This window comes from Phyllostomus discolor, chromosome 3 (assembly GCF_004126475.2).
Source record: "Phyllostomus discolor isolate MPI-MPIP mPhyDis1 chromosome 3, mPhyDis1.pri.v3, whole genome shotgun sequence".
In the NCBI taxonomy this organism is placed as follows: Eukaryota; Metazoa; Chordata; class Mammalia; order Chiroptera; family Phyllostomidae; genus Phyllostomus; species Phyllostomus discolor.
In genome coordinates this window covers 133,615,865-133,638,516 of record NC_040905.2, presented here as the reverse complement: position 1 = coordinate 133,638,516, position 22,652 = coordinate 133,615,865, and the positions used below count along the sequence as shown (strand labels likewise).

Genomic DNA, 22,652 nt, shown 5'->3' with positions numbered 1-22,652 from the left:
GCCCAGCTGCACACACCACTGAGCATCTCTCAGGATCCAGTCACCTTCAGTACCTGCTGAATGGAGAAAAAACTACCAAGGATGGCTCTGGTAGTGTCTGGATCATAATTAAAGCTGCAAATAACCCAAAATGAATTAAGTCACTCTGGCTAATGTATCTTTCCTAATTTCAACAATTGGATTCTGAATGAGAGCCTCAGCCTGCCTCAGAGGCAAAATTGTCCAAATGAAGTGGACTTAAATTGCTAAGGAATTGCAAACTGGGGGGCTTTATCTTGGAAATAATTGCTATATTTCTTTTATTCCTTGCTCAAATGGATTATTAGCTCACTATCTTTACCACTATTGGACTTTTATGTGGTGCCCCATGAAGCACATAAATAAAGTATTTTACAAGACAGACCAGGGCAGAGGGTGCACTTTTCTTGGCCTAGAAGAACAGTTGATTATTTTAACTTTCTCAGTGTTTGCAGAACCTTAAAGGATATTTCATGAACAAATGAAGAGCCTGTGCCATTCATTTAAACAATTAACAACTTACTACCCCTTGTATTTGGAGACATCAAAATTTTTTTAGCACCAGGATCTAGGCTATGAATTTTGAGGTCATCCTATTAAACCAATCTCTTTACTGTTAAACAGTCTTGACTTTGAGAAGCAGCTGTCTACCGGGCAGATTTCTTGAGCAAAAATTGTTGGGGAGGGTTAACGAGAAAGAAACCTGCATTCTAGACTGTTTCTCATCAGCTGTATGATTTGGGCATATTGTTGGACCTCTCTGAACCATGACAGACAGATTCCATGGGCAAAGTATGAGCTTTGCAAGAACCTGCTGCTGCTGTGCTCAGCTACTTATTCTCAGGCAAATTACTGAACTGCTTTGGGTTTCACTCCCTTCCTCTGGAGCTTCTGGTGGCTCCAGACTTTTTGGGGCTACCTTTTAGAGTGGCTGTGGAGTGAGTGCAGTCAGCTATGTGAAACATTTTATACTTGCTAAAATTATTATTTTTCTCATCTATAAAATGAAGGCATCCATCAGGGGATTCAATACTCCCTGTATTAGTTTCCTGTACCTGCCATAATTAGGTACCACAAAATGGGTGGACTTGAAACAACAGAAATTTATTCTCTTACATTTCTGGAGGCCAAATCTGAGATCAAGGTGTTGACAGGGCTGTGCTTCCTTTGAAGGCTTTAGGGGAGGATCTTTATTTGCCTTTTCCAGCTCCTGGTAGCTCTAGGAGTTCCTCGTTTGTTGGCTACATCACTCTAGCCTCTGCCTTCTCCTTAATATCACCTTCTCTTCAGTGAGACTCAAATCTCTCTCTGCCTTCCTCTTAAAGGCCCACCTGGGTAATCCTGGAGGAGCTCGTCTCAATACCCTTACATCTGCTAAGACCCTTTTTTCAAATAAGGCCACATTCAGAGGTTCTGGGTGGACATATCTTTCAGAGGCAGATACCTTTAAACCTACTATAATCCTCTTTAGCATAATTACCCTAATATTTTATTCTGGATACCAACATTTGGTCTAAATTTAAATGAGTTTGACTTGAATACTGAGTGGTATGAAAGCTATGACCAAATATGACATTCTCATATTATCTGAAAATACATATTTTTCAATACTTCTACATAAAAATGTATTCAATAATTTGCTATGGTGGGAGTAGGAGCATATATAGGACAAAACCTTATCAATGACAAGTTCATGCCATCAAGACTAAAAATAAAATTTTGAAGCAGTGTGTGGTACCATAACAACAACAATAACAAAAATTTTGGCTAACAGGGAGTTGGATTTAATTAAGACAGTTACAAGAGTGACTGTCACCACTGAGCCAAGTTTATCAGAATTGGTACCCCTGGGTTAGTGACCTTGGATTTTCCCTTCAGCTGGTAGATGCCTCCCAGTCTAAAAAGTTACATTTGAGGGTAGAAAGAGAAAGATGTTAGAATGTTCCTCATAGACAACAGTGGCTCATTGTACTTCCTTTGCAGATAGTCATTAAAATTATGCAACCATTGAGATATCCCCATGTTCTCTGATCCTAATTTTAGAGATTGAGCCACTGAGGAGATCTAAGGATATGTCATCAGAGCCACAGCCACCAGATTTAATTCTGCATGAAGTGGACCATAGGTGAACTTGTCTATTCTCAGAAAATCTGTTGTAAAGTATAGAATTAGGTCAATAGCATAAGTCATCAAGGCAGCCAGATTTCATATTATCTGCAGCGTGTGGACTACTAAAGTCAGGCCAGACTCTCCTTCCTCTTACTCTAGGTCCTCCAAGGCACAGATAAGTGGAAGTTGCTGGGTTGGTGACCTACTGATATGACCTTCTCTGTACTTCCTGTGTCCCTTGGACCACTCCGTAGTTTCAGAACATTTACTCATCACTAGTTAGCTGGCAGGAGAATCTTAATTTCTCTGATGTCTGTTCCATGAAGGTGGTATAGGCACAGTCAGTCTGCATTCTCTGAGGGCAGTGGAGGTGGCAGCCTGGACCTGGGAGAGCAGACCTTTGGCTCTGAAGGTTGTGCTCATGGGACTCATGCTCAGTGTCTTTAGTTTGCACTTACAGTTCCATTCTCTATCCTTCTCCAACTGCTGTAGGCCCTGCAGGCTGGCATCGAGGGTTCATTTGCCCTCTGCCTTCCAGCTGGGTGTGGCCAATGCAGAGCCTCAGAGAGAAATGGAGGAAAGTGAGGTCAGGGCATTTTACTTATGTTACTTCAGGGTCACCATGGGCAGGCCACATGCTTCTCAGCCCAAGATCACAGGTCTTGACTGGCAGCCACTTCTACCCTGTCCTTTGTGTGTAGGTTCTGGTAACCTTCAGGCCTAGGGGTAACAATGAAGTCCACCCAGCCCCTACTCACTGTGGGGCATTGGATCTTCTCTTGTATCTTACTTTCCCCCTGCCCACAGCCTTGCCAATGTCCCTTTATGTAATTCTTCTGAAACCTTCCTACATTGAGTGTGCCATCTATTTCCCATAGAGACCTTGACTAATGCTATTCCTTCATTTATAAAAATTAAAAAATAATGCCCATCTTTGGTGTCTTCAGGGTTAAACAGGATAACACAGAACAAGCACTTAGCATAATAATGAGCGCATAGTTATGTGCTCTGTAAATCATAGCTCAAGATCTATTTCAGAATGAAGCAGATATTATGCATCAATTCAAATAAATTCAATTTGGTCCTACCAATATTTATTAGTTCCCCACTAGGTGAAGTCATGAAACCAGCCATTTCCCAGGTTACAAAGGTGCATTAGCAAATTCATCACAGCCTATTCCTTCAGAGAACTCATGACCAGCAGCTTCATTTGTCTCTTCCCCCCACCCCCCACATTCAGTCATCATTTGATAAATACTCATTGAGTGCCTACAGTGTTCTGGGTCCCATGTTAATACTTGGGGATAAAACAGCAAAATAGAGATACCTCTGATCATAGAGAGTGAACAGTCTAGTGGGAGGAGAGAGGCATCAATCATAATTACATAAGCGGGTCTCTTTTGCAAACTGATAGTAAAGGTTCTGAAGGAAGAAAGCTTGTCTCTGTAATGTACAAAACCTGGCCCGACCTATGTCAGAGTATACTTTGCTAATGACATGATATTCACCATGATAAAAATATGAGTAAGGCTGAGCCAAGCAAAGAGTAGATATACCCAGAAAAAAAAAAGCCATGTATAAAGACCCTGTGGAGGGAGGGAAGTACCATTGATGTGGACTAGAAATAGGGAAGGTGGAACTGGTGGTAGAAAATGGGAGAGATGACACTGGAGAGGTGGGGAGGGGCCAGGTGGCTCAGGCTCTATAGGCCAGGGTCAACATTTTGCTGTTTATTTAAAATAAACATAGGAAAAACAAACCTCTTGGGATATTTTGAACATAGGGGTTTCATGATCATTTCACGATTTGAGAAAACATCACTTTGGCTGCAACAACGATAAGGTAGATATGAGAAGACCAGTTAGGAGGCTTTTGCCATCGTCTAGGTAAAAGGTGATATAGCTTGGGCTAGAGTGGTATCAGAGGAACTGAAGAAAACTGGACCAATCCAAAAGACATTAAGAAGTCAAAATGAAAAGGAAAGTTGGTGGTCAGTTACATATAGGGGATAAAAGAAGGAGATATCAAAGAAGCATTCCAGGTTTGATTGGTCATGGTATCAACCAAGAGATGAAATATTGGATAAGGATTTGGTTTGGTGTGGAGGGGGTGGGAAGACCATAAGTACAGTCTTGAGTTTGGCATGCCTTTTGGTACATCTAGATGAAGAAGACAAGAAACAATGGGAACTGACAACACCAAATGTTGGCAAGGATATGAAGCATCAGGAAATCTCACATGTTGCTGGTGGGAATGCACAATTGGTACAGACCCTCTGGAAGGCATTTTGGTGGTTTATTGCAAAACCAAACATAGTCTTACCATACAATCCATCAGTTCCACACCTTGGTATTTACTCAAAGGAGTTGAAAACTTAGATATCCACACAAAACCTGCAGAAGGATGTTTATAGCAGCTTCTAAAACTTGGAAGCAACAGAGATGTCTTTCAATAAGTGAATGGTTAAATAAGCTGTGGTAATTCCAGACAATGGAATATTATTCATCATTAAAAAGAATTATCAAGCCATGAAAAGACATGGAGGGAACTTGATGCACATGAGTATTACTAAGTGAAGGAATCCAATCTGAAAATTATGTAGGATTCTACACTATGTGGCATGCTGGAAAAGACAAAACTATGGTGACAGTAAAAGATCAGTAGTTGCCAGAGGTGTAGTTGGAGGAGGTGTAGGCAGAGCACAGACAATTTTTAAAGGTGTGGGGATATTTTATATGATATTATAATGATGAATATATATCACTATATGTTTGATCCAAACTCATAGAATATACAACACCAAGAGTGAAGCCTAATGTAACTATGGACTTTGATGATACATCAATATAGTTCATCCTTGGTAACAAATGTACCAGTCTGGTGTGTGATGTTAATAATGGGATAGGCTGTGCATGTGTGGGGCAGAGGGTATATAGGAAATCTCTATATCTTCCTTTCCATTTTTTGTTGATCTAAAACTGCTCTAAAATGTCTTTAAAAATGAAGCAATTTAATATAGGGGTCTGCAGCTCCCATGGGTGATCTGAGATGGAGATTAGAGTTTAGTAGCCACTAAAAAACAGATACTAATTAGAGCTATTGATTGATCTTGGGAAACTACTTGCTGACGGGGTCCTTAAAAAACTGCAGAGAGGTACAAGACAAAGCAGGAGGGTGTGTGACAAAGAAGCCACAAGAGTGTTGTAAGAGAAAGGGAGGAGCTGACAGTGTCTAATTTTCCTGAGAAGTCAAGAGGAGAAATGAAAAATATCTGTTGAGTTTAGCAACATAGAAATCATCAGTGACTCTAGCAAGAGTTCTTTTATTGGGCAAATGGAGGTCAAAGCTAACTTGCAGTAGGGTGAGGAAATGGAAGGAGTTTTTATATTCCTTGACCCTTTTTCCATTTTCTCAAGAGATTCAACTGTGAAGTAGTAGATGGAAAGGTAAGGGGGTCAAGGGAAAATTATTGTTTTTCTTTTTTCTAAGATGTGAGGAATTTGAACATATTTAACTGGTAACAAGACAGATCCATTTGACAGAAGGTAGTTGGATATGCAAGGAGACAGGTAAACATGGGGCAGGTTTGCTGAGAAAGCAAGTGGGTTGGCTCCAAAGCTCAGGTGCAGGATTGCTGTTAGGAAGAGGGAAGCAGGATCGGATGGGGGCAGATGTAGTGAGATTTCTAGCAAAGGCAAGAGAAGTTGAAGATCCCTTGCCTGAAGCTTGTATCAGTGAAATTGGATGTGAGGGGATTTGGTAATAGGTGAGTTGATTGGAGAAAAGTCCAACAAAGTTGAGGGCAAAGTAAGGCTTTATGAATTGATGTTGAGCTCCATGTATAAAGTTGGTGTGACTTGCCTAGAGTGTCATTGAAATGAAATCTTGTGGGTTCTATGCTGGAAAAGGCTGGAAGAAACTTGAGTATTGGGTTAGGAAAAAGTAAAGTATGACTAGCCACCTTGAACTCATCTCTGTAGTTCCTCCTCGAACATTTCCACAATTATCTGGGGGGAGAAATGATTCTGCCTTCCTCCTGGTTCATAAGGCATCCAGGTATGGATCATCTATCATCTGATATAATAGTTATCAATATTTGTATTTATGACACTCAACAAATATTTATTGAATCTACTATGTGCTGACAAAAATAAAGTGAAGACCATCAGAATCATACTGCAATATAATAATAATAATAATAATAGTAACAAGCTGAGTTTATTTACTTGCCAGACAAGGGAAAATACCAGTGAAGAAATTCACTGATATGTTTTCTTGGAGGAGACAACTCAGGGTTTTTGTTTTAAGAATGACAAAAAATAGGTTTCATGGTGACTATGCTAATTAAGGTTTGACAACATGCACACTGGATAGGATGGTCCAGAAAAAGACTCACTTTGTTCATGGATCACAAAAAAGCCTTCAGTGAGTTCCAATATGGGTCTAGCACCCTCAGTCACTTCAGCTAGTTAGAAACAGTTGAGGTGAAGAAGCATTCAGTTTTTCTATCTCTTCAGCAAATGCTGTTTTAAGTGAAAGCATTTTCCTTTCACAGTGCAATGTGATTCTCTATGCTTTGGGGAAGCCAGGCCAGTTCCTGCCCCCTTGGAGCTGATAACCATGTGTGGAGGACAGAAAAGTAATTGGATGGGTATAGAGATGTGAATAAGTAGATGATAGAGGAGGTCCACAGGCAGTGGGGGCTCACAGAAGAGTAGCTAACCCAGCCTGGGAATCTGGCCCCAGAGGGGAAACCCGTCTGGTGACCAGGAATTAATCAATACAAGTGAGCTTGGGGAGAAGGGTGAACTGTGTGTGGGGAAGGAGCAGCAGGTGGTTCAACCTTGAGGCAAGAGAGTATTTGGCCTGATGCATGACCTGGACTTGGAGATCCTGGAAGCCAAGCAGGCTTAGAGCAGGGACTCAGAGTCAGCTGGTCTGAGTTAAAACCTTGTTCTCTTGCTTATTAACTGTGTGACCTTGGGAGAGCTACTTAACTTCTCTAAACAGTTTCCTCATTTGTCAAAGGGGAATCATAACTGCACTTCTTTATAAGGGTGAGTAAGATCAAATGAGATAATTTGTTTAAAAATGAGATGCTAGATATGTAATAAATACTCAACAAACATCAGCTGTTACTACTCAGAATCAAGGAATGCAAGAGAAGTAAAGAATTTTGTAAAAACAGCTCCTACCCTTTGTGACAGCATGAATGGAACTGGAAAACATTATGCTAAGCAAAATAAGCCAGGTGGTGAAAGACAAATACCATATGATCTCACCTTTAACAGAAACCTAATCAACAAAACAAACAAACAACCAAAGTATAACCAAAGACACTGAAATTGAGAACAGGCTGACAGTGACCAGAGGGGAGAGGGGAGGGAATTTCAGGGAAAATGGGTGAAGGGTTTGCAGGAACAAGTATAAAGGACACATGGACAATAAGTGGGGTGGGGGGTTGGGGGAGTGGAAACAGAGGAGGGAGGTGGGGATACCTGGGGTGTTGGGGCTGGGGTGGGGGAAAAGGCAGAAAACTGTACTTGAACAACAACAATAATAATTTTAAAAAACCCCTGCTAATTTGAAAGGCAAAAAAAAAAATAAAGAATTTTGTAAAAACATTTAGCTCCATCTCCTTATTTTACAAATGAGAAAGCTGGACCCAAAGAGACTGACATTCCTAAAATGAGCGGGTTTCTAGTAGAACTGATCCTAGAATGTGGGTGTTCTCTTTCTTTGTCTCATCTGATGATAAAGAAGCAACGTGTTTAGTGCCTAGGTTTAAATCCCCACTCTTCTACTTATGACTGTATGGTGTTATGCATGAGAGTAAATCTATCTAAATTTCAGTTTCTTTTGCAATAAAATCCTCATTAGGTTGTTGGGGCCTATTAAACACATCAGTACCTACATACCCAAGTCATTATAATCCCCCTTATACACTGAAGCTCTGATGTAATCAAGACCCTGGTAGAAAAAGAAGCCTCAGCCCTGATTCCTTTCTTCTAAGGAGGGATTGAAATACACGGTAGGCAGCCAGGACACATGTAAGAAACCCAGCCTATGGGAGCTCATTATGCCCGTTTTCTGAGCTTTTCTCTCATTTGTTGAAGTGACAGAGGCATCATTTGGTGTGCACTCAGGATGATAGTAAAATGGTCAAGATTTCCTTATACATCCTTTAGGGCAGTGACTGTGGGGGGTTTGTCCAAGTTATTAGGCATACATTTATCATCACAGAGTGAGCTGTGGAAGGAAAGGCAACAAAAGTTCAGGGGGCTGTTTTGAAGCAAGCATGGCAGCATGGGAGCGGGAGCAGGGGGAGTTTCAGCTGAAATGTGGGGTTCGGTGACATTCAGTGGTAGTCTTACTTTTCCTGCTCAAGAGTTGAGTTATTTTATCCCCAAATGGGTGTCATGAGAAGTTTTGTAGTGAGAAAGGACAAGATCTTATTGCCTTCAAGAGAAACATTAAGGGCAGAGATAGAAAAGAAGAGGACCAAAATTGGCAAGAAGGGAGGACATGGGACAGCTGTTTCAGAAGCAGAACAAAGGTGAGCTGATTAGATGTGGGGACCAGGCATGTAGCAGCACCACAACTGTGCTGAGGCTTGGGGTCTGTATGATCATATAGGTGGCATTGTCATCTTGCCCAAATACTGTCCTCACAGCTCTGGATTTACTCCACATGGTGTCTGAGGTGTAGGAGCCTTTGGGTAGATCATTGCCTATATATTCAATTCATTATAATTCTCCGTACACATTCAAGACCCTGGTAGAAAAAACGTCCCTCCTTTTCACCAACTCAGCTTCCACTGGCCTTTGCTGACTCCCACCCATGTAGTCATGGGAGCCCCATGCTCAGTGTGGCTTCCTCCATTTCCTCTCTCCTACAGTCTACCCTAAATATTCTCTCTAGGAAAACTAAAATCCTGTAACATGACATTTGTCAAAAATATGATGGCCCTCTGCCTCTGTGGTGCTTCTCAAACTATCTCTGGTGAAGGAGCAGTTTTAAAAAAACCTTTCCAATGCATCATGAGCCATTGTTTTATAAAATACAATAAAAATGGATTCTAGAAAAATGAAATGAAGAAGACATGCAAGTCCCAATTTTTTATTATTAGATTCTATATATGTGTACACTTTTTGCTCAGTCAAATTGCTATAACCTTTTACTCTTGATTTCTGTATTTATTGTGGACAGGTAACAAATACTGTAGACCATACCCTACCTAGAGTAGCAATGGTCTATAGAACAACATCCACACTCATTACTCTCAAGTTCAATCCTTCTGTAGTCTCTGGGCTTGCTGACTATTTTTCTCACATTGAAACTCTCCATGTTGTCAAATGGTGGTTTACTCACTGTCCCTTAAACTCACCTTCTATTTTTTCATGTCAGTTCACATTCCTCCTGGCCCCAGAATGTTCTATTTTGACTACCAAGCCTCCATACCTATCTACATCCTAACAACAATAGCAGCAGCAGATTTAGGTTGAACATCTACTAATTCCCAGGCATTTATGATTTCATTAACTCTGTATAATAGGTAAAGTGCTAATGTTTGTAATTATTTACATCTTTTATAAACCATAGCAGATTTAGTGGTATCTCTATAATAATCATTCACTAAGGAAGAGTCATCTATCTGGGCCAGTAAGAATCCAACATTGGATTTTTTGTTGGAACCAGGGGGAAAAGCTAAGCTGGTAGAACGCAGGTCTGAAAGTGCCTGTGGCCATGCATGCTACTTCAAGGGAAGAAATGTTTGAGAGTGAGGTCACCAAGAGAGGAAAGCCAGCAGATGTAGAGAGAGACCCCTGCCTTTTGCCCCAGTTCTAGTCTTTTCTTGTTGCAGTGGATACTGTGGCATGCCACCCAGTTCCTCTTGAAAACAAAGAACTTGTTTTGCAGCTTCTGGGACTATTGCCTTGAAGAAAAGAGCCACCTCTCTCATGTCATGCCCCTTCTCAAAGCAGTCTGTAACCAGTGACAAGCTGACATGGGGATATAGGTCCTGGCCCCCTTACCCCGACACAAGACAACTCTGAAATGTTACCCTAGCTTTGGAGATCCCAAAAGGGCTGGCCGAGCCCCTTGTTGTCACTGCATCATAGCTCAACATCCCCCTCTGTCCCATCCTGCTGCTGCAAAAATCAGCCTGTTCCTAGTGTTAACAGCAGGGGTAAGAAAAGAAAGCTAATTTTTCAGATGGGAGAATGGACCACTGTGACATGGGGTGGAACAAATGGAGAAGAAAAGAGAATCATAGAAATAGAACAGGGTGTAGGGAAGGGCTGCAAATAGTTGATGGGTGCAAAGTAGGAGGGGAAGAACTTCAAAATCTTGCCATATGAGCAACAGTTGAAGGAACTGAAAATACTTAGTGAAGAAGTAAAGATTTATGAAGAATATGACATCAGCCTTCACATGCAGGGCCTGGCACAAATAACACCCATTTTTATTACAAAATCATAAGCATGTAATTCTGTAACATAACAATTTTACACTCAAGCACAGCATATGACATCTTAGGTGAAATCTTCAAATTAAAACTATAAATTATTACACTCATATTATTACCCTACAAACCATACTCAAGCAGGTGTTACTTCTGCCAGCCCCTGTATTTCACAGGCAATCAAGTAGAAGATGGATGAAACTCATTCTGCTGGGTTTCCCCTCTTTTGCATTACCTCCTACAGTCCATTTCCACACATTTAGATCAGGTCATATCACTCTCCAGCTTAATACCCTCCAGTGCCTTCTCACCACACTAGGAAGAGGACCCAGGTATCTTGCTATGACCTGTGAGATCTTTCATAATCTGGCCCTTGCCTTCCTTCCCAAATCCATCTCTTGTGGGTCTTCCTTCACCTACCCTTCTGGCCACACTGGCCATCTTCTTGCTGTTCCTTGAATACACAGCCTATGTCTACCTCAGGGCCTTTGAACCTGCTGTTTTCTTTGTTTTTATTTTTTATTTTTTTCCTATATGTTCTATATGCTCTTTGTTCCCCCCATTTTTTCTGTTGCTCGGTCTTAAGCCAAAGGTCATTTCCTAAGAACTCTCCCCTGATTAGTTTCTACCTCAATGCCATTTTATGTTCTCGGTAGCACTCTTTGCTCCCTGAAATGGTTTTGTATCTCTCTTTATTATATGATTCTGTTTTTTGATTATGTCTTTCACAAAGAATGTAAGCCTCACATGAACAGAGATGTATCTGTCCCATTCACCACCATAACCTCAGCATGTGCTGTGGTTTGGGCACATAGGAGGTGGTTAATAACTAATTGTTAAGAGGAAAAATGAATGACCACAAGCTTAAGAAGTAGCTCTAGAGCTAATGGGTGGACAATTCATAGAGCAGATTTTTGAAGCTGTAGTCTGAAGGCTCAGAGCCTTGCCATGTCTTGTTCCCACAAGACAGTGGGAACATGGGGTTTGGAATCAGACAAACCAGGGTTTAAGTCTTGGCTCTGTTGCTTCCTGGCTGGCCACAGGCCTTAAAAAGGTCTTTTAGCCTTCAAAAACCTCAGCCCCCTTATCTATAAAGACAGGAGCATGAGTACAAGCTACCTCATGGATTCTAGGTTGATTAAAGTTAAGTGCTGGACATATAGCAAGTGCTAAACAGGTGTTTGCTCTACAGCTTGGAGGTTTAATTTCCACTGCTCCAGAGAGTACAGGTCCTGTCTCCATTGCCAGCATGAGGCCTCTCTGGCCACAGGAGCTGGGACTAACCTAAGGAAGGGCTGCTACAAAACCTCTTTTGAGCAACCACTTGGCATTTCTTTTCTTGTCGCACTCATTAACTGCCCTCCTGGGAAAAATAAGCAGAAGTGCCCTGGGTTCAGGGAGTGGGTGCTGGGGGGAGGCGGGACATGAGTGATCATTCTGACTGTTACTTCTCAACTTCCTGCCTCTGACACAACCCAGAGCTGACCTCCTGGGGTTAGAGCCCATGAGGAACTGGGTGATCACTCTTTCTTCGCAGGATTTAAAGCAGTCATAAAATTGATAATATCACACACAATACTTAAATCTGCACTATTGTGTGAAGTGGAGTGTGTTTCTGATGGGAGAGGAAGAGGAATCATTGAAGTTGGTGAGGAGCAGCTGTGCAATGGGGTGGGTGGAGGTGGGAGGGAGAGTCCCATGTGTGGAACACCTTCCTCAGTCTCTGGTTAACTCTCAGGTTGTGGGTTTATGGATCCTGACCCTGAAAAGTGCTAGTCACAGTCATCCCACAAGATGCAGGGGACATGATTGCATAATAGGCAAATACAGCCAGAGGCTATCCATTCCCATGTCCTTTTTTGATGAAAAGGGAACTTGCTTTCTTCTGCTACCCACAGGGATATGGAGCCCACCACCTACAAGGCAACCATCACCTTAAGAATAGGCCACTTCAGATGAAAATAAATAGTTGACACTATCCACATAATAAAGGTAACTCTTACATAGCATGAGTTTACTGCAGGATGGGCATGGCTCTTAAACACTTTACCTGCATTGCCTGTATAATCTCATGAGGTAGCTACAATCTTTAGCACAAATTCACAGGTAAGTGAGATATTGCTCAGCAAGGTTGGTAACTTGCACAAATTTACACAGCTAGTAAAGGGCAAGGCCAGGACTCCAACCCATCACCTTGTAGGTGGTGGGTTCCATATCCCTGTGGGTGGCAGACAATAATCACTGAGCTAGACAGAGCTCTCTCCCATGTATTTAGTGTGTCCTCCGTGTCTGGGTCAGAGGTGAGCACTCTGCAACATCATTTCACATCATGTTCATGCCACCTCTGCCACCTAGAACAATCATCTCATTTTGCAGACAAGCAAAACTGGAATTAGAGAGAATGCATAATGGCTGAGGTCTCCAGGTTGGTGAGGGCCAAACTGGGAATCCAGCAGACCTTCCCAACCCAAATCTGGAGCTCTTCCCTTTTACCAGGGGTGGTTTCCAAGGGATTAAACTTCAGGAGGGCTGAGTTGGACTAGTCAACTGGCTGACATGAGATCCCTAGGGACTAAATATCAGACACATAATGGCCTAAACTCTTGAACAAAGCTGCTATAACTAGTCATTAAGCCAAAAATATTAGTCATCACCTTTCGAATTTTATATTTAGGGAAATATTTCTCTTCCAAGTCTCTTCCCTGCCCCAACACTTTGCAGTGTTTCTCTTGAAAAGCTTCCCAAGGAGCAAAGAATTAAGTGAACCCTTGAGGTATCTGCTTTCCTTGTGGTGGTATCAATGTCCTCTTGGGCTACGAAGCAATAGTAACCTTCTTTCCTGTTGGTACCACTATCTGCCCTCATCCAGGGTTCCCATCTGACAATCCAGTCCAGCATCAGTACACCAACCAGGTCTCTGCCATTGACCCCAGGGGTCAGTTTTCAGGTCTGTCTTGCTGACCTTGTCTGCAGCATTTGGCATAAAGATCAGCCCTGCACCTTGATTAACATTTTTACTTGGCTCCTGAATGCTATACCTCTTGGCTTTCAGCTGACTCCTCCCTTCCTTGGCAATTTGTTCCATCCAGTCTCATGGCTCCAACCACTGTTCATCAGTGAGGTTTTCCAATTTATATTTCTAGTGTGCACTTCTCTGATTTTGGACTCACAAATCTGACTGCCTTCTTGCTATTCCCTTGGATGTCTAATAGGCATTACAAATTTAGTGTATCCAATAATTAGTTCCTAATCTTCAACTTTGCCCCTAATATACTCTCCTCCAAGGTTTCCTAGTTGAGGGCCACTCCACCTTTCCAGGTGCTCAGGCTCCAACCTTTAGTATCATCCTGAACTGTCCTTACTCGCATCTCATCTGTCAACAAATCTCTCTGCTCTATCTTCAAGCCAGAATCCAGCAAATGCTCACCATTTTCCCTACTATCTCCCTGGATTACCATCACTCAGCAACCTCAAGAGCATCTGCCTTCTTTCTTTAGTCTAATTTAAGACAGAAGTCTGAGTATGAAGACAAGGGGCAGATCATACCTTTCTTCTATTGCAGACTCTGCAATGGTTTCCTCCCAGTGGAAGTCAAGCATCACTGGACCCTCCAGGCTTTACCCCTACCACCTCCTTTTCCCCCAGGGGCCCTATCTCCTCTATTTCACCTCCTGGCCAACTCTGCTTCATCTCTACTGGTCTCCAAGCCATTCTCAAACATGCCACACACATTTTCACTGCAGGGCCTATGTATGTCACAGCTTTTCTTTCTGTGGGAAATGCTCTTTCCTTCTCCACTGGCTCCTGCCTCACATCCTTCAGCTCTTTGCTCAAATGTCACTTTCTCAGTGAAGTTTTCCCTGACTCCTCTATTTAAAACTTTCCTAACATTCCCTATTTTATTTTTCTTTATAGCACTTATGGTTTATCTAACATATTAATCTATTATTTGTTTAATTTTTCTTGTCTCTCTGTTAAAATGTAAGGTCAAAGTAGGCAGTTACCAGTTTTGTTCAGGCTCTATCCCTAGTGCCAGTGCCTGGCACGCAGTAGGTGCTCAGAAATGTTGTTTCATGAATCAGTGTATGAACTGCCTTAGTACAGCATCATTGTGGCTACAAACTATGTTCAGGATGTGGGCTACTAAGCCTCTGGCTTCAGTGTATCCTGGAGACACTTTCCAGCGTCTACCACTGTTTTCTCTGTAAAACACAGGTAGTGGAAACTAAAGTCCCCCAAAGCTCTCAAATTATAGGAATCTTTAGAAGAAGAGCATTGAACTAAGGACCCAAACATGGGCCTTCACCCGTGTGAAGGACAGCTTGAATCCTCTTCTCCTGAGGTTTGCCAGAAGAACCGTTGACAGGACAAGCAGGGGCAGACAGAGGGCGGGGAGCAGGGACGAGGTGGGGGAGGGAACCTTAGCAGTCTGAGCCACTGGAGTGACCAGCTGTGCTACACTGAGCACTTTACGTAACCCTCTGAACTTCCGTTTTATGGCAGGTCCTTGCAGGGACTGAAAGTGATAATGCAGGTGGCTCAGAAAATGCTCCACAATGCCATTGGCCGTCCTTAGGCGGGAGCGCAACAGAGAAGGAAGTTGAGGTGGTTGCGGAGGCAGAGGCGGGTGGGGATAGCAGAGCAAATGGGGGAAGGGAGATGAGACAAGTATCTGGACGTCTGTGGGGCTAGGGAGATGGAGCGGACTCTGCACCAGTTGGGGCGGGGCTGGGCGCGGAGGTGTTCCAGGGGCGGGACTGTGACCCGGCACCCTTAGGCGTCCCCGGGGCTCTATAAGACTGGGAGAGCTGTCTAGGGCTAGTTACGCTCAGATCTGTGCTTACACTCAGCAGCCGCATTTCCGCTGTGTGCCAGCGCGTCCTCGCCAGCACCAGTCCCCTACAGCGCAGCAACCCGGCCCCAGCATGACCGACCAGGCGGCCTTCGACACGAATATCGTCACCCTGACCCGCTTTGTCATGGAGGAGGGCAGGAAGGCCCGCGGCACGGGCGAGATGACCCAGCTGCTCAACTCGCTCTGCACCGCGGTCAAAGCCATCTCCACAGCTGTGCGCAAGGCGGGCATCGCGAACCTGTGAGTCAGGCCTCAGGCCGCTGGGCCGCATCCCGTCTGTCTGTCCAGCTGGGGATGTGCCCGACAGTCTGATGTCTGGTCCTCAGGCCCTCCTGTTGTCAGTCTGTCTGTCTGTCCTCTCCTCTCCAGAGGTTTGTACTCGAGCCCTGGTTCCCCATTCCCCCTCTCTTGATCTTGGAGGTGCCCACCTGGGGGCCTGCCACCCCATCCACACCTGCCTTCATCCTACATCCATCCCTCTCACAGGGGCTGAGCAGCCTGCCTTGCTTGGCACCACTGTCAGCTTCCTTTGGTGAAACTGGGTGGCTGCTGGGCACCTGGCCTGCTGGCCATACCCATCCTAGCCTCATACAGGAAAGTGCTGGCTGGGTACTTTCCTCTTTGTCTTCTTTGATCTCTTTTACTTCTTATGGAATTGGGGCCTCAAGTCCAGTTTCTAATCCAGTATCTCCTTAAGCCTAAAGAAGTGCTGTTAGGAGCCACCATGGAAGCCCCAGGCAGGCTGAGAGGAAGCCTGCAGCCCAGAGCTCTCTGGAGCAGCAGTGCTGTGTGCAGATGGTGAAGTAGGCCCCATTGGGGCCTGAGAGTCTGCATTTCTAAGAAATTCTTAGATGGTGTTCATGTTACCATGTTGTTGATCTGCAGATGACTTTTTGTATAGCAAAGGAATCACAGAACATGGGAATTCAAAGGGCACCTTCTTGTGAGCCTTCTGTGAGTAACACAAATACTCTTTGTTTTATTCTGATGTGCATGATTATTTTATATTTATCTGGTCCTTACTTAGCTGAATTTTCAGATTGTCCCCACTCCGTAACATTTCACACACTCAAGGACAGTATAAAATTTGTGTGTGATGTTCAGAGATGATCTGAGAAAGTATAACCCCTGCAACCTGGCTTCCTTTTCTAGTGATGTGTTTGGCTCTGGTCCCACAACATGGATTGCTGGCTCTTAAGAAAGGAGTATATGATGACCCTTATTTTCAGATGTCAAGCAGGGATGGGCCTGGCTGGGAGAGGGACTGGATCAGGTATGTTAGGAAGGTCCTCTTAATAATACATTTTAAAGGAAGCATATTCAGTTAAAAATCTCACTTCAAATTTCATTTTCAAACAGTAGAGGTGGACTCATAGATTAACCTGTCTTTGAGAACTAGGGGCCTTTAAAACAAAAGAGTGCCTGTCATTTCCTACATTATTTTAAAGGTGTGTCTCTACCTTTTACACCCCCAAAGAAACTTGGAAATGCAAGATCTGCTTTGAGTTGTATATTTCACACCTTTTAAGAAACTTCAGCGGGACCTGGACAAAGAGTACTAATTTTGGCTGTATGAAATATGTATATATTTTTAGACTAAATAGTGGTGAATACCGGGTTTAAAAAATATTGTTGTTGTTATCATTATAAACTACTTAATAAGAGTCACTCATTGACAAAAATTCAAACCACTCAAAAGAACCACTAAGGGAAAGGTGAAACTCACCTCTATCCATTCTCTGGGGTGTCCTCCACTAATAATTTACTGGCTATTTTCTTAGATACTTGTTTATACTCATACAAGTTTATAGATGGATATATTTACATGTATCTATATGTAAGTAGCAAACAAAATGGGATCACAGCATATTCTTCTGTAGTTTGCTTTCATCATTCAACAATATATAATGACCATTCTTCAATGTCAGGACATATAAATCCACCTCCTTTGTTTTAACTGTTGCCTGGTGTTCCATTGCATGGGTATACCATGAGTTGTTTTATTCTCCCCCTGTGTTAGCACATTTCACAGATGTGTGACTATTTCAAAGAGTGTTGTATTCATGGAACATGGATTGATGCTGGTCATGTGGGCAGTTGACACGTAGGACCAGAACTGAGAAGAGTTTGCTGTCTCAGTATGATATGTAGTCAGGAAGGCAGCAGTTAGACAAGATCTCAAGTCAGGGCTCCAAATTATATTCATTATTGGCTTTGATGCCCTGGATGAAAAGGCTAGTGCGCCTGCTGATAGCTTGTTAGTGTGAAGACCTGCCCTAGAAGGACGTGCGTCCAGAATGACAAGATGATTGCTGGTTTGCAGGAACCTCACAGGAACCAGTTTTTGGAGCTCAGCCATGATGTCTCATCAGGGAGACTTCAGAAGTTTCAGCAAAGAGCCTGCTGGAGTGCTTGTTCTCTCTCTCTCCTCTCTCTCTCTATCAACCAATAGTTAATCTTTAGCTACTTTTCTTGTTCTTAATAAGATATTCATAGAATTATAGAGTTTTTAAACTGAAAGCCTGGGGAGTCACATGGCCCCACCCCTCTTTGTACAGGCAAGGATCCCAAGGCCAAGGAAGACAAGGTGACCTGGCCTTTGGCCCAGGTTGGGCTCTTCTCACCAAACCACACATCTGTTCCTTTACTTTTTAGAAATCAGTTAAAGCTGACCCGTCTCTAAGTCTCATCTATTAATTACATTTTTGATGTGAATTAAGATTTGTATCACAAGAAGCCATCTCCTTAGAGCCAACCTGCACTTGAAGCCTGTGTCTGCTTCTGGCCTCCACCCACTGTCAGCATAGATGAGGGACAACCAGTCTTTTGTTCTCTCATGAGACCAGTCAGCACTCTACAGGGGGACCTGATGAGTTCATGGTTCAAATTCCAGTGTTCCCCCATTTTTCTGTTTCCATTCCTTTAGACAAAAGTGGTCCTCCAGTGGCTTAGGCTTTTGCTTTAGGCATGTTCAGTTGTCTTTCCTTTGTGCATGTTTCCAAATCACTGTTTGAAGAATTCACTCATTTTATGCAATTCAACAAAATGTTATTGAACACTCACAATATACAAAGCTCCAAAAGAGCCTGAGAGATGAAAACAACACAGGGCTTATACTGTAGAAAAAATACAAGTATAGAATTATTTATAAAACACAATAGAGATTCTGAAAGATGCTTTCAAAGAGGTGCCAAAAACATGATGTGGATATAAAGGATCCTGGAGCATCAGGTGGGCATCTCTCACAGACAGGAACAGATGGTCATAAGGCCTGAGGGCTGGAGAGCATTTCAGGCTGGACCATTATATGAGGAAAGGTACCAGGTGGGAAAATGTTTCTGGAAAAGTTGCTCATTCAGTTTGACTGAAGCATGGTGTACATGTGGCGGGGGTTGGTGTTTGTGGATGTCTCATTGTGGATGCATTGGGGAACATCAAATGGCAAGGGTGAATGCTTTATATTTTGTGGGTGTGCAAAGGGGAAAGAGTAAAGGGGTTTTTGAGTAGGGCAGTGCCAAGATTACAGATCAATCTGGGGAAGATATGGCTAGAAGTATAAAGTTGGACAAGGGAAAGCTAAGACATGGGGAAAGGCAGATGATAGGGATTCTGCATGTGGAACAGTCACAGGAAAACCAGTCTGTCTTTGAACGGGGTGGGGGGGGGGGGTTGGGAAGAGGTGCTGGCCCAGGAGCCCCAAGAACTAGAGCTGGCTTTGCAGGGTCCTCCCCTCTGGGTCTCCTCTTCCCTTATTTCACAGCTTCCTGAAAAGGGGGAGAGCAAGAAAAGTTCAACCATATCTAGAGCATAAGCAGGAGGAGGGGGAGGTCCTGGGAGAAGTCTGAGTGTGGATTGGGTGAGCAGGGCAGCTTTGAGAAGAGTGGGTCCCAGCAAGTGACAGCAGGGTCCTGCCTTTGAAAACAGAGCTAAACGAAAACAGAATTCCAAAGGAGGAGCTGGTTTTTGAGGCAGGGAAGGGTGAGAGGATGATTCTGACATTTTGGAAACATTGAACTTTAGGTGTTAAAAGACTACCCAGGTGGAGATGCGGTCCATTCAGTAGTTGGATGTACCAGTTTGGAATTTGGGCATGAAGCACTGACTAAAGATTTGGCCACTAGGTTTTGGTTCATTCTGCCCCTGAGGTAGGAAGAGGAGAAAACCAGGACAAGAACAGGAACATGCAGGGCTTAAGAACAAATTTCAGAGAATTATGGATCTGGGCTCAGATTCCTGGCTCTGCCATTTTTTGTAAGAATTTGAGAAATTGATGTACATCTCTAAGACCCATTTCCTCACTTGTAAGATGGAGACAGATGTCTTTTTCAACCTCAGACTTCTGTGAGGATGAACTGAGTTCATTAAATGGGTACTAATATCATCATTTCTTTCTAGGCTGAAGATTATTATTTTTTATAAACTAGTATCTTTTTATTTTGCTTTTCATTCCTTAGTAGTTGCCCACATCATATAGAACAGGCATGTATTTCAAGCTAGACCATTATATATTAAAACAATGTTGGACCCTCAGATAGGTTACAGGAAATATCCTCCCATCATGCTCATGTGGTGTCCAGAACAGTTGCTTTTATATATGGGGCCGTCTCTGTATAGATGGAAGAAAAAAATAAGTAACTTCAGTTCTAATTTTGGAATTACAGGTCAGCTAATACATGCTTCAGTTAATCTTCAAATTTTCAGAGTTTATGGCATTAAACTTTCATAAACTATCCAATTTATATTGTGTATCTTGAATTAGCTTCTCCACATTTCCAGAGACTGAATTGTAACTTCCTTTTTATACCAGAAACAGCCAACCACACTCCATCATATTTGCCTATTTTGGCTGGCATAAACTCAAGTGAAGTCTGGGGATTGTGACCTTTAAAAGCTGCTCTGGTTGGTGCCTCTCCAATGTATTTCTGATGTGACCCTTGGACGTTCCCGGCTGGGTGACCAGTTGGTTGGTCATTTACCTTGGAATCAATTAGTAACAAGTCAGTGTCACCTTGGACTTTAGTGATAAGGATTAAATCATAGTCTGCCTCCCTTTTTCTTTGGTTGAGTGTTCTGAAAATGAGCTTTTCCACTTATTTCTTTTATGTACTATCTGAAGTGCCACCTGCTGTCATGGCTGTCATGTTGACATCAGGAGGAAATGACCTTATGTTAGCAAATCAAGGAAGTTATTGAGAATTTTTCCCTAATTGTGGCCCTGACTAGGGTCCTTGTATCTAGGGCTGTGCTTCAGAAATCATAAATCACAGACTCTATGGCTGGGAAATGGCTCAGTCCATTCCAGAAAGCAGATGCTAGTTTAAAAACAATGTTAATATTTAATCCAAATTTCTAAGGATTATAAAAACTGGCCAAATTAAGGAGTTATTATTTATTTTAAGGAGTTTCCCATCATATGAATTAAAATGATGGGTTTTTTTTTTCAGATTTTCATTGAAGTTTACAGTAAAAGTAAAAAAGAGATATATTTTCAAATCAATTTTTGCTCTCCAACTCCAGAAAGAGAACTTTTGTGTCTCTAGGGATTTAAAGAGGAAGAGCCATAGGGGTTTAAACCTTGAAGGAATTTCCTCCAACCCCAACTTGACTTGGGCTGCAATGTCAACTAAATTGAATGAAATGTTATAAGCATCGCAAATGAAATAATATTTACGGTGAGACTTTAGTCATATGTAAACTTGGAGCACTTTCTTTTGTTGCTGGTTACCTGTAACACAGTTCCGCCCTGGCTGTCTTCCCAGGACTTGCCTGTAAAACTGGTTTAGAGGTCTTGGTTTCTGCTCCCCCCATCAATCAGCATTTACTTAATGGGTGCCTGGGGAGCTCCGTGAAGAACAATGGTGGCTGCCATTAGGCTGCTGGGAACCAGGTGCATCATGCAGATCAGCCCTCATTCTTATAAAGCTTGAAAACAGAAACAATCCATCAGGTAGGTGAGACACCTGGACACATAATCAGTAAAAGGGAAAGGCCGAATTAGGACCCAGGTCTCAGGTGCTGTGTTCTTGTCGGGACCTGCCTTGTGTGGTTGTGTGATTGCCAGGGGAGTTAGGGATGAGCAGGGACAAGAGCACTTCTTGCTCACCGGCCATGCTCTGTTCTAGCTGTTTACCCATTATCAAATCATTTACTGCCCCTCTCTATATGTATGCTATGATGTAGATATAGTGATACTAAATCCCTATTTTAACAGGTGAAGAACCACAGGTCACAGATGTGAAGTGTTTTCCCAAGGGTTGCTTAGCATGTGGTGAGCAGAGCTGGGATTTGGACCCCAGTGGTCTGGAGTCCCAGCTCATGGAAAAAAGCCCATGATGATGCCTTCCCTTCTGTGATAACTTACATTTAGGAAAAGCTTCCTCAGCAGATCAAGTCACTGGCTCAGTCACAACTAAGGTCCCTGTCTTGCTTGATCAGTAGGGCTCCAAGATCCTTTTCTGAATGGGTAGGGGAGGGAGCCAAGCCTTGAGGTTTACTTCGTGCTCAGGTCAACCCATTTCTTCAACCGTTCAACTTGTTTTTCTTTATTGATTGTAGGGCACAGTTGGCCCTGGAAGACTTTTTGGATAGGATTGTGTGATAATTTATGCACATCTCTGCAGCCTTATTTGCTGACTGATTCTGGCCCAGAGGAGCTGCACATTGGGAACTGATCTGAGAATGAGCCATGAGTGGGGTGGTGTGTGAAAGGCACTGCTGAACTCCCATTGAAGATCATTGGTACCATCCTCTCTGTTCACGATGATAAGCACGGAAGCTCCGTCCAAACCAGGACAGCCCTCCTGACCCACTGGGCTCTCCTTGAGTCTGCCTAGAACTCAGTAGAATAAGTTTCCAAGCCCTGGGTCAAATGGGCCCAGCAAAAGAGAGGGCTGTGTCACCAGGAACTGAGGCCCATATCTGCTCTTGTTTCTGTAGATGGTTACACTGCTCTTCCGAGAGGCCACTGAAATATAAGGTGAAGGCTCTTGTTCATCTATCCTTTGAGGAATGATGACTGATCAGAATGCAGACATTTATTGTTTCTAAGGGGGGTTCTGAAAACTTGCGGAGAAAATAAACTCCATGTGTTCTTTAGTTACTTAGTTCCCTGAGGATATTTCCGAGGGCTTTTTTTTTTTCCTTTGTCAGAGTCATCAGAAGCTTGACTGCTTCTGACTTTTCACTGACCTGTGAAAACAAGTT

General features: G+C 43.0%; 1 protein-coding gene across 1 annotated transcript in view; it reads left to right on the top strand.

Moving 5' to 3' along the window:
• The first annotated feature begins 15,352 nt into the window (after positions 1-15,352).
• FBP1 (fructose-bisphosphatase 1) overlaps positions 15,353-22,652 on the top strand; it is a 31,816-nt gene continuing 24,516 nt past the window's right edge. Inside the window, exon 1 of the mRNA XM_028531503.2 lies at positions 15,353-15,689. Within this exon, the coding sequence (XP_028387304.1) occupies positions 15,520-15,689 (170 nt within the window). The 5' untranslated portion in view covers positions 15,353-15,519. The remainder of the gene's footprint in view (positions 15,690-22,652) is intronic.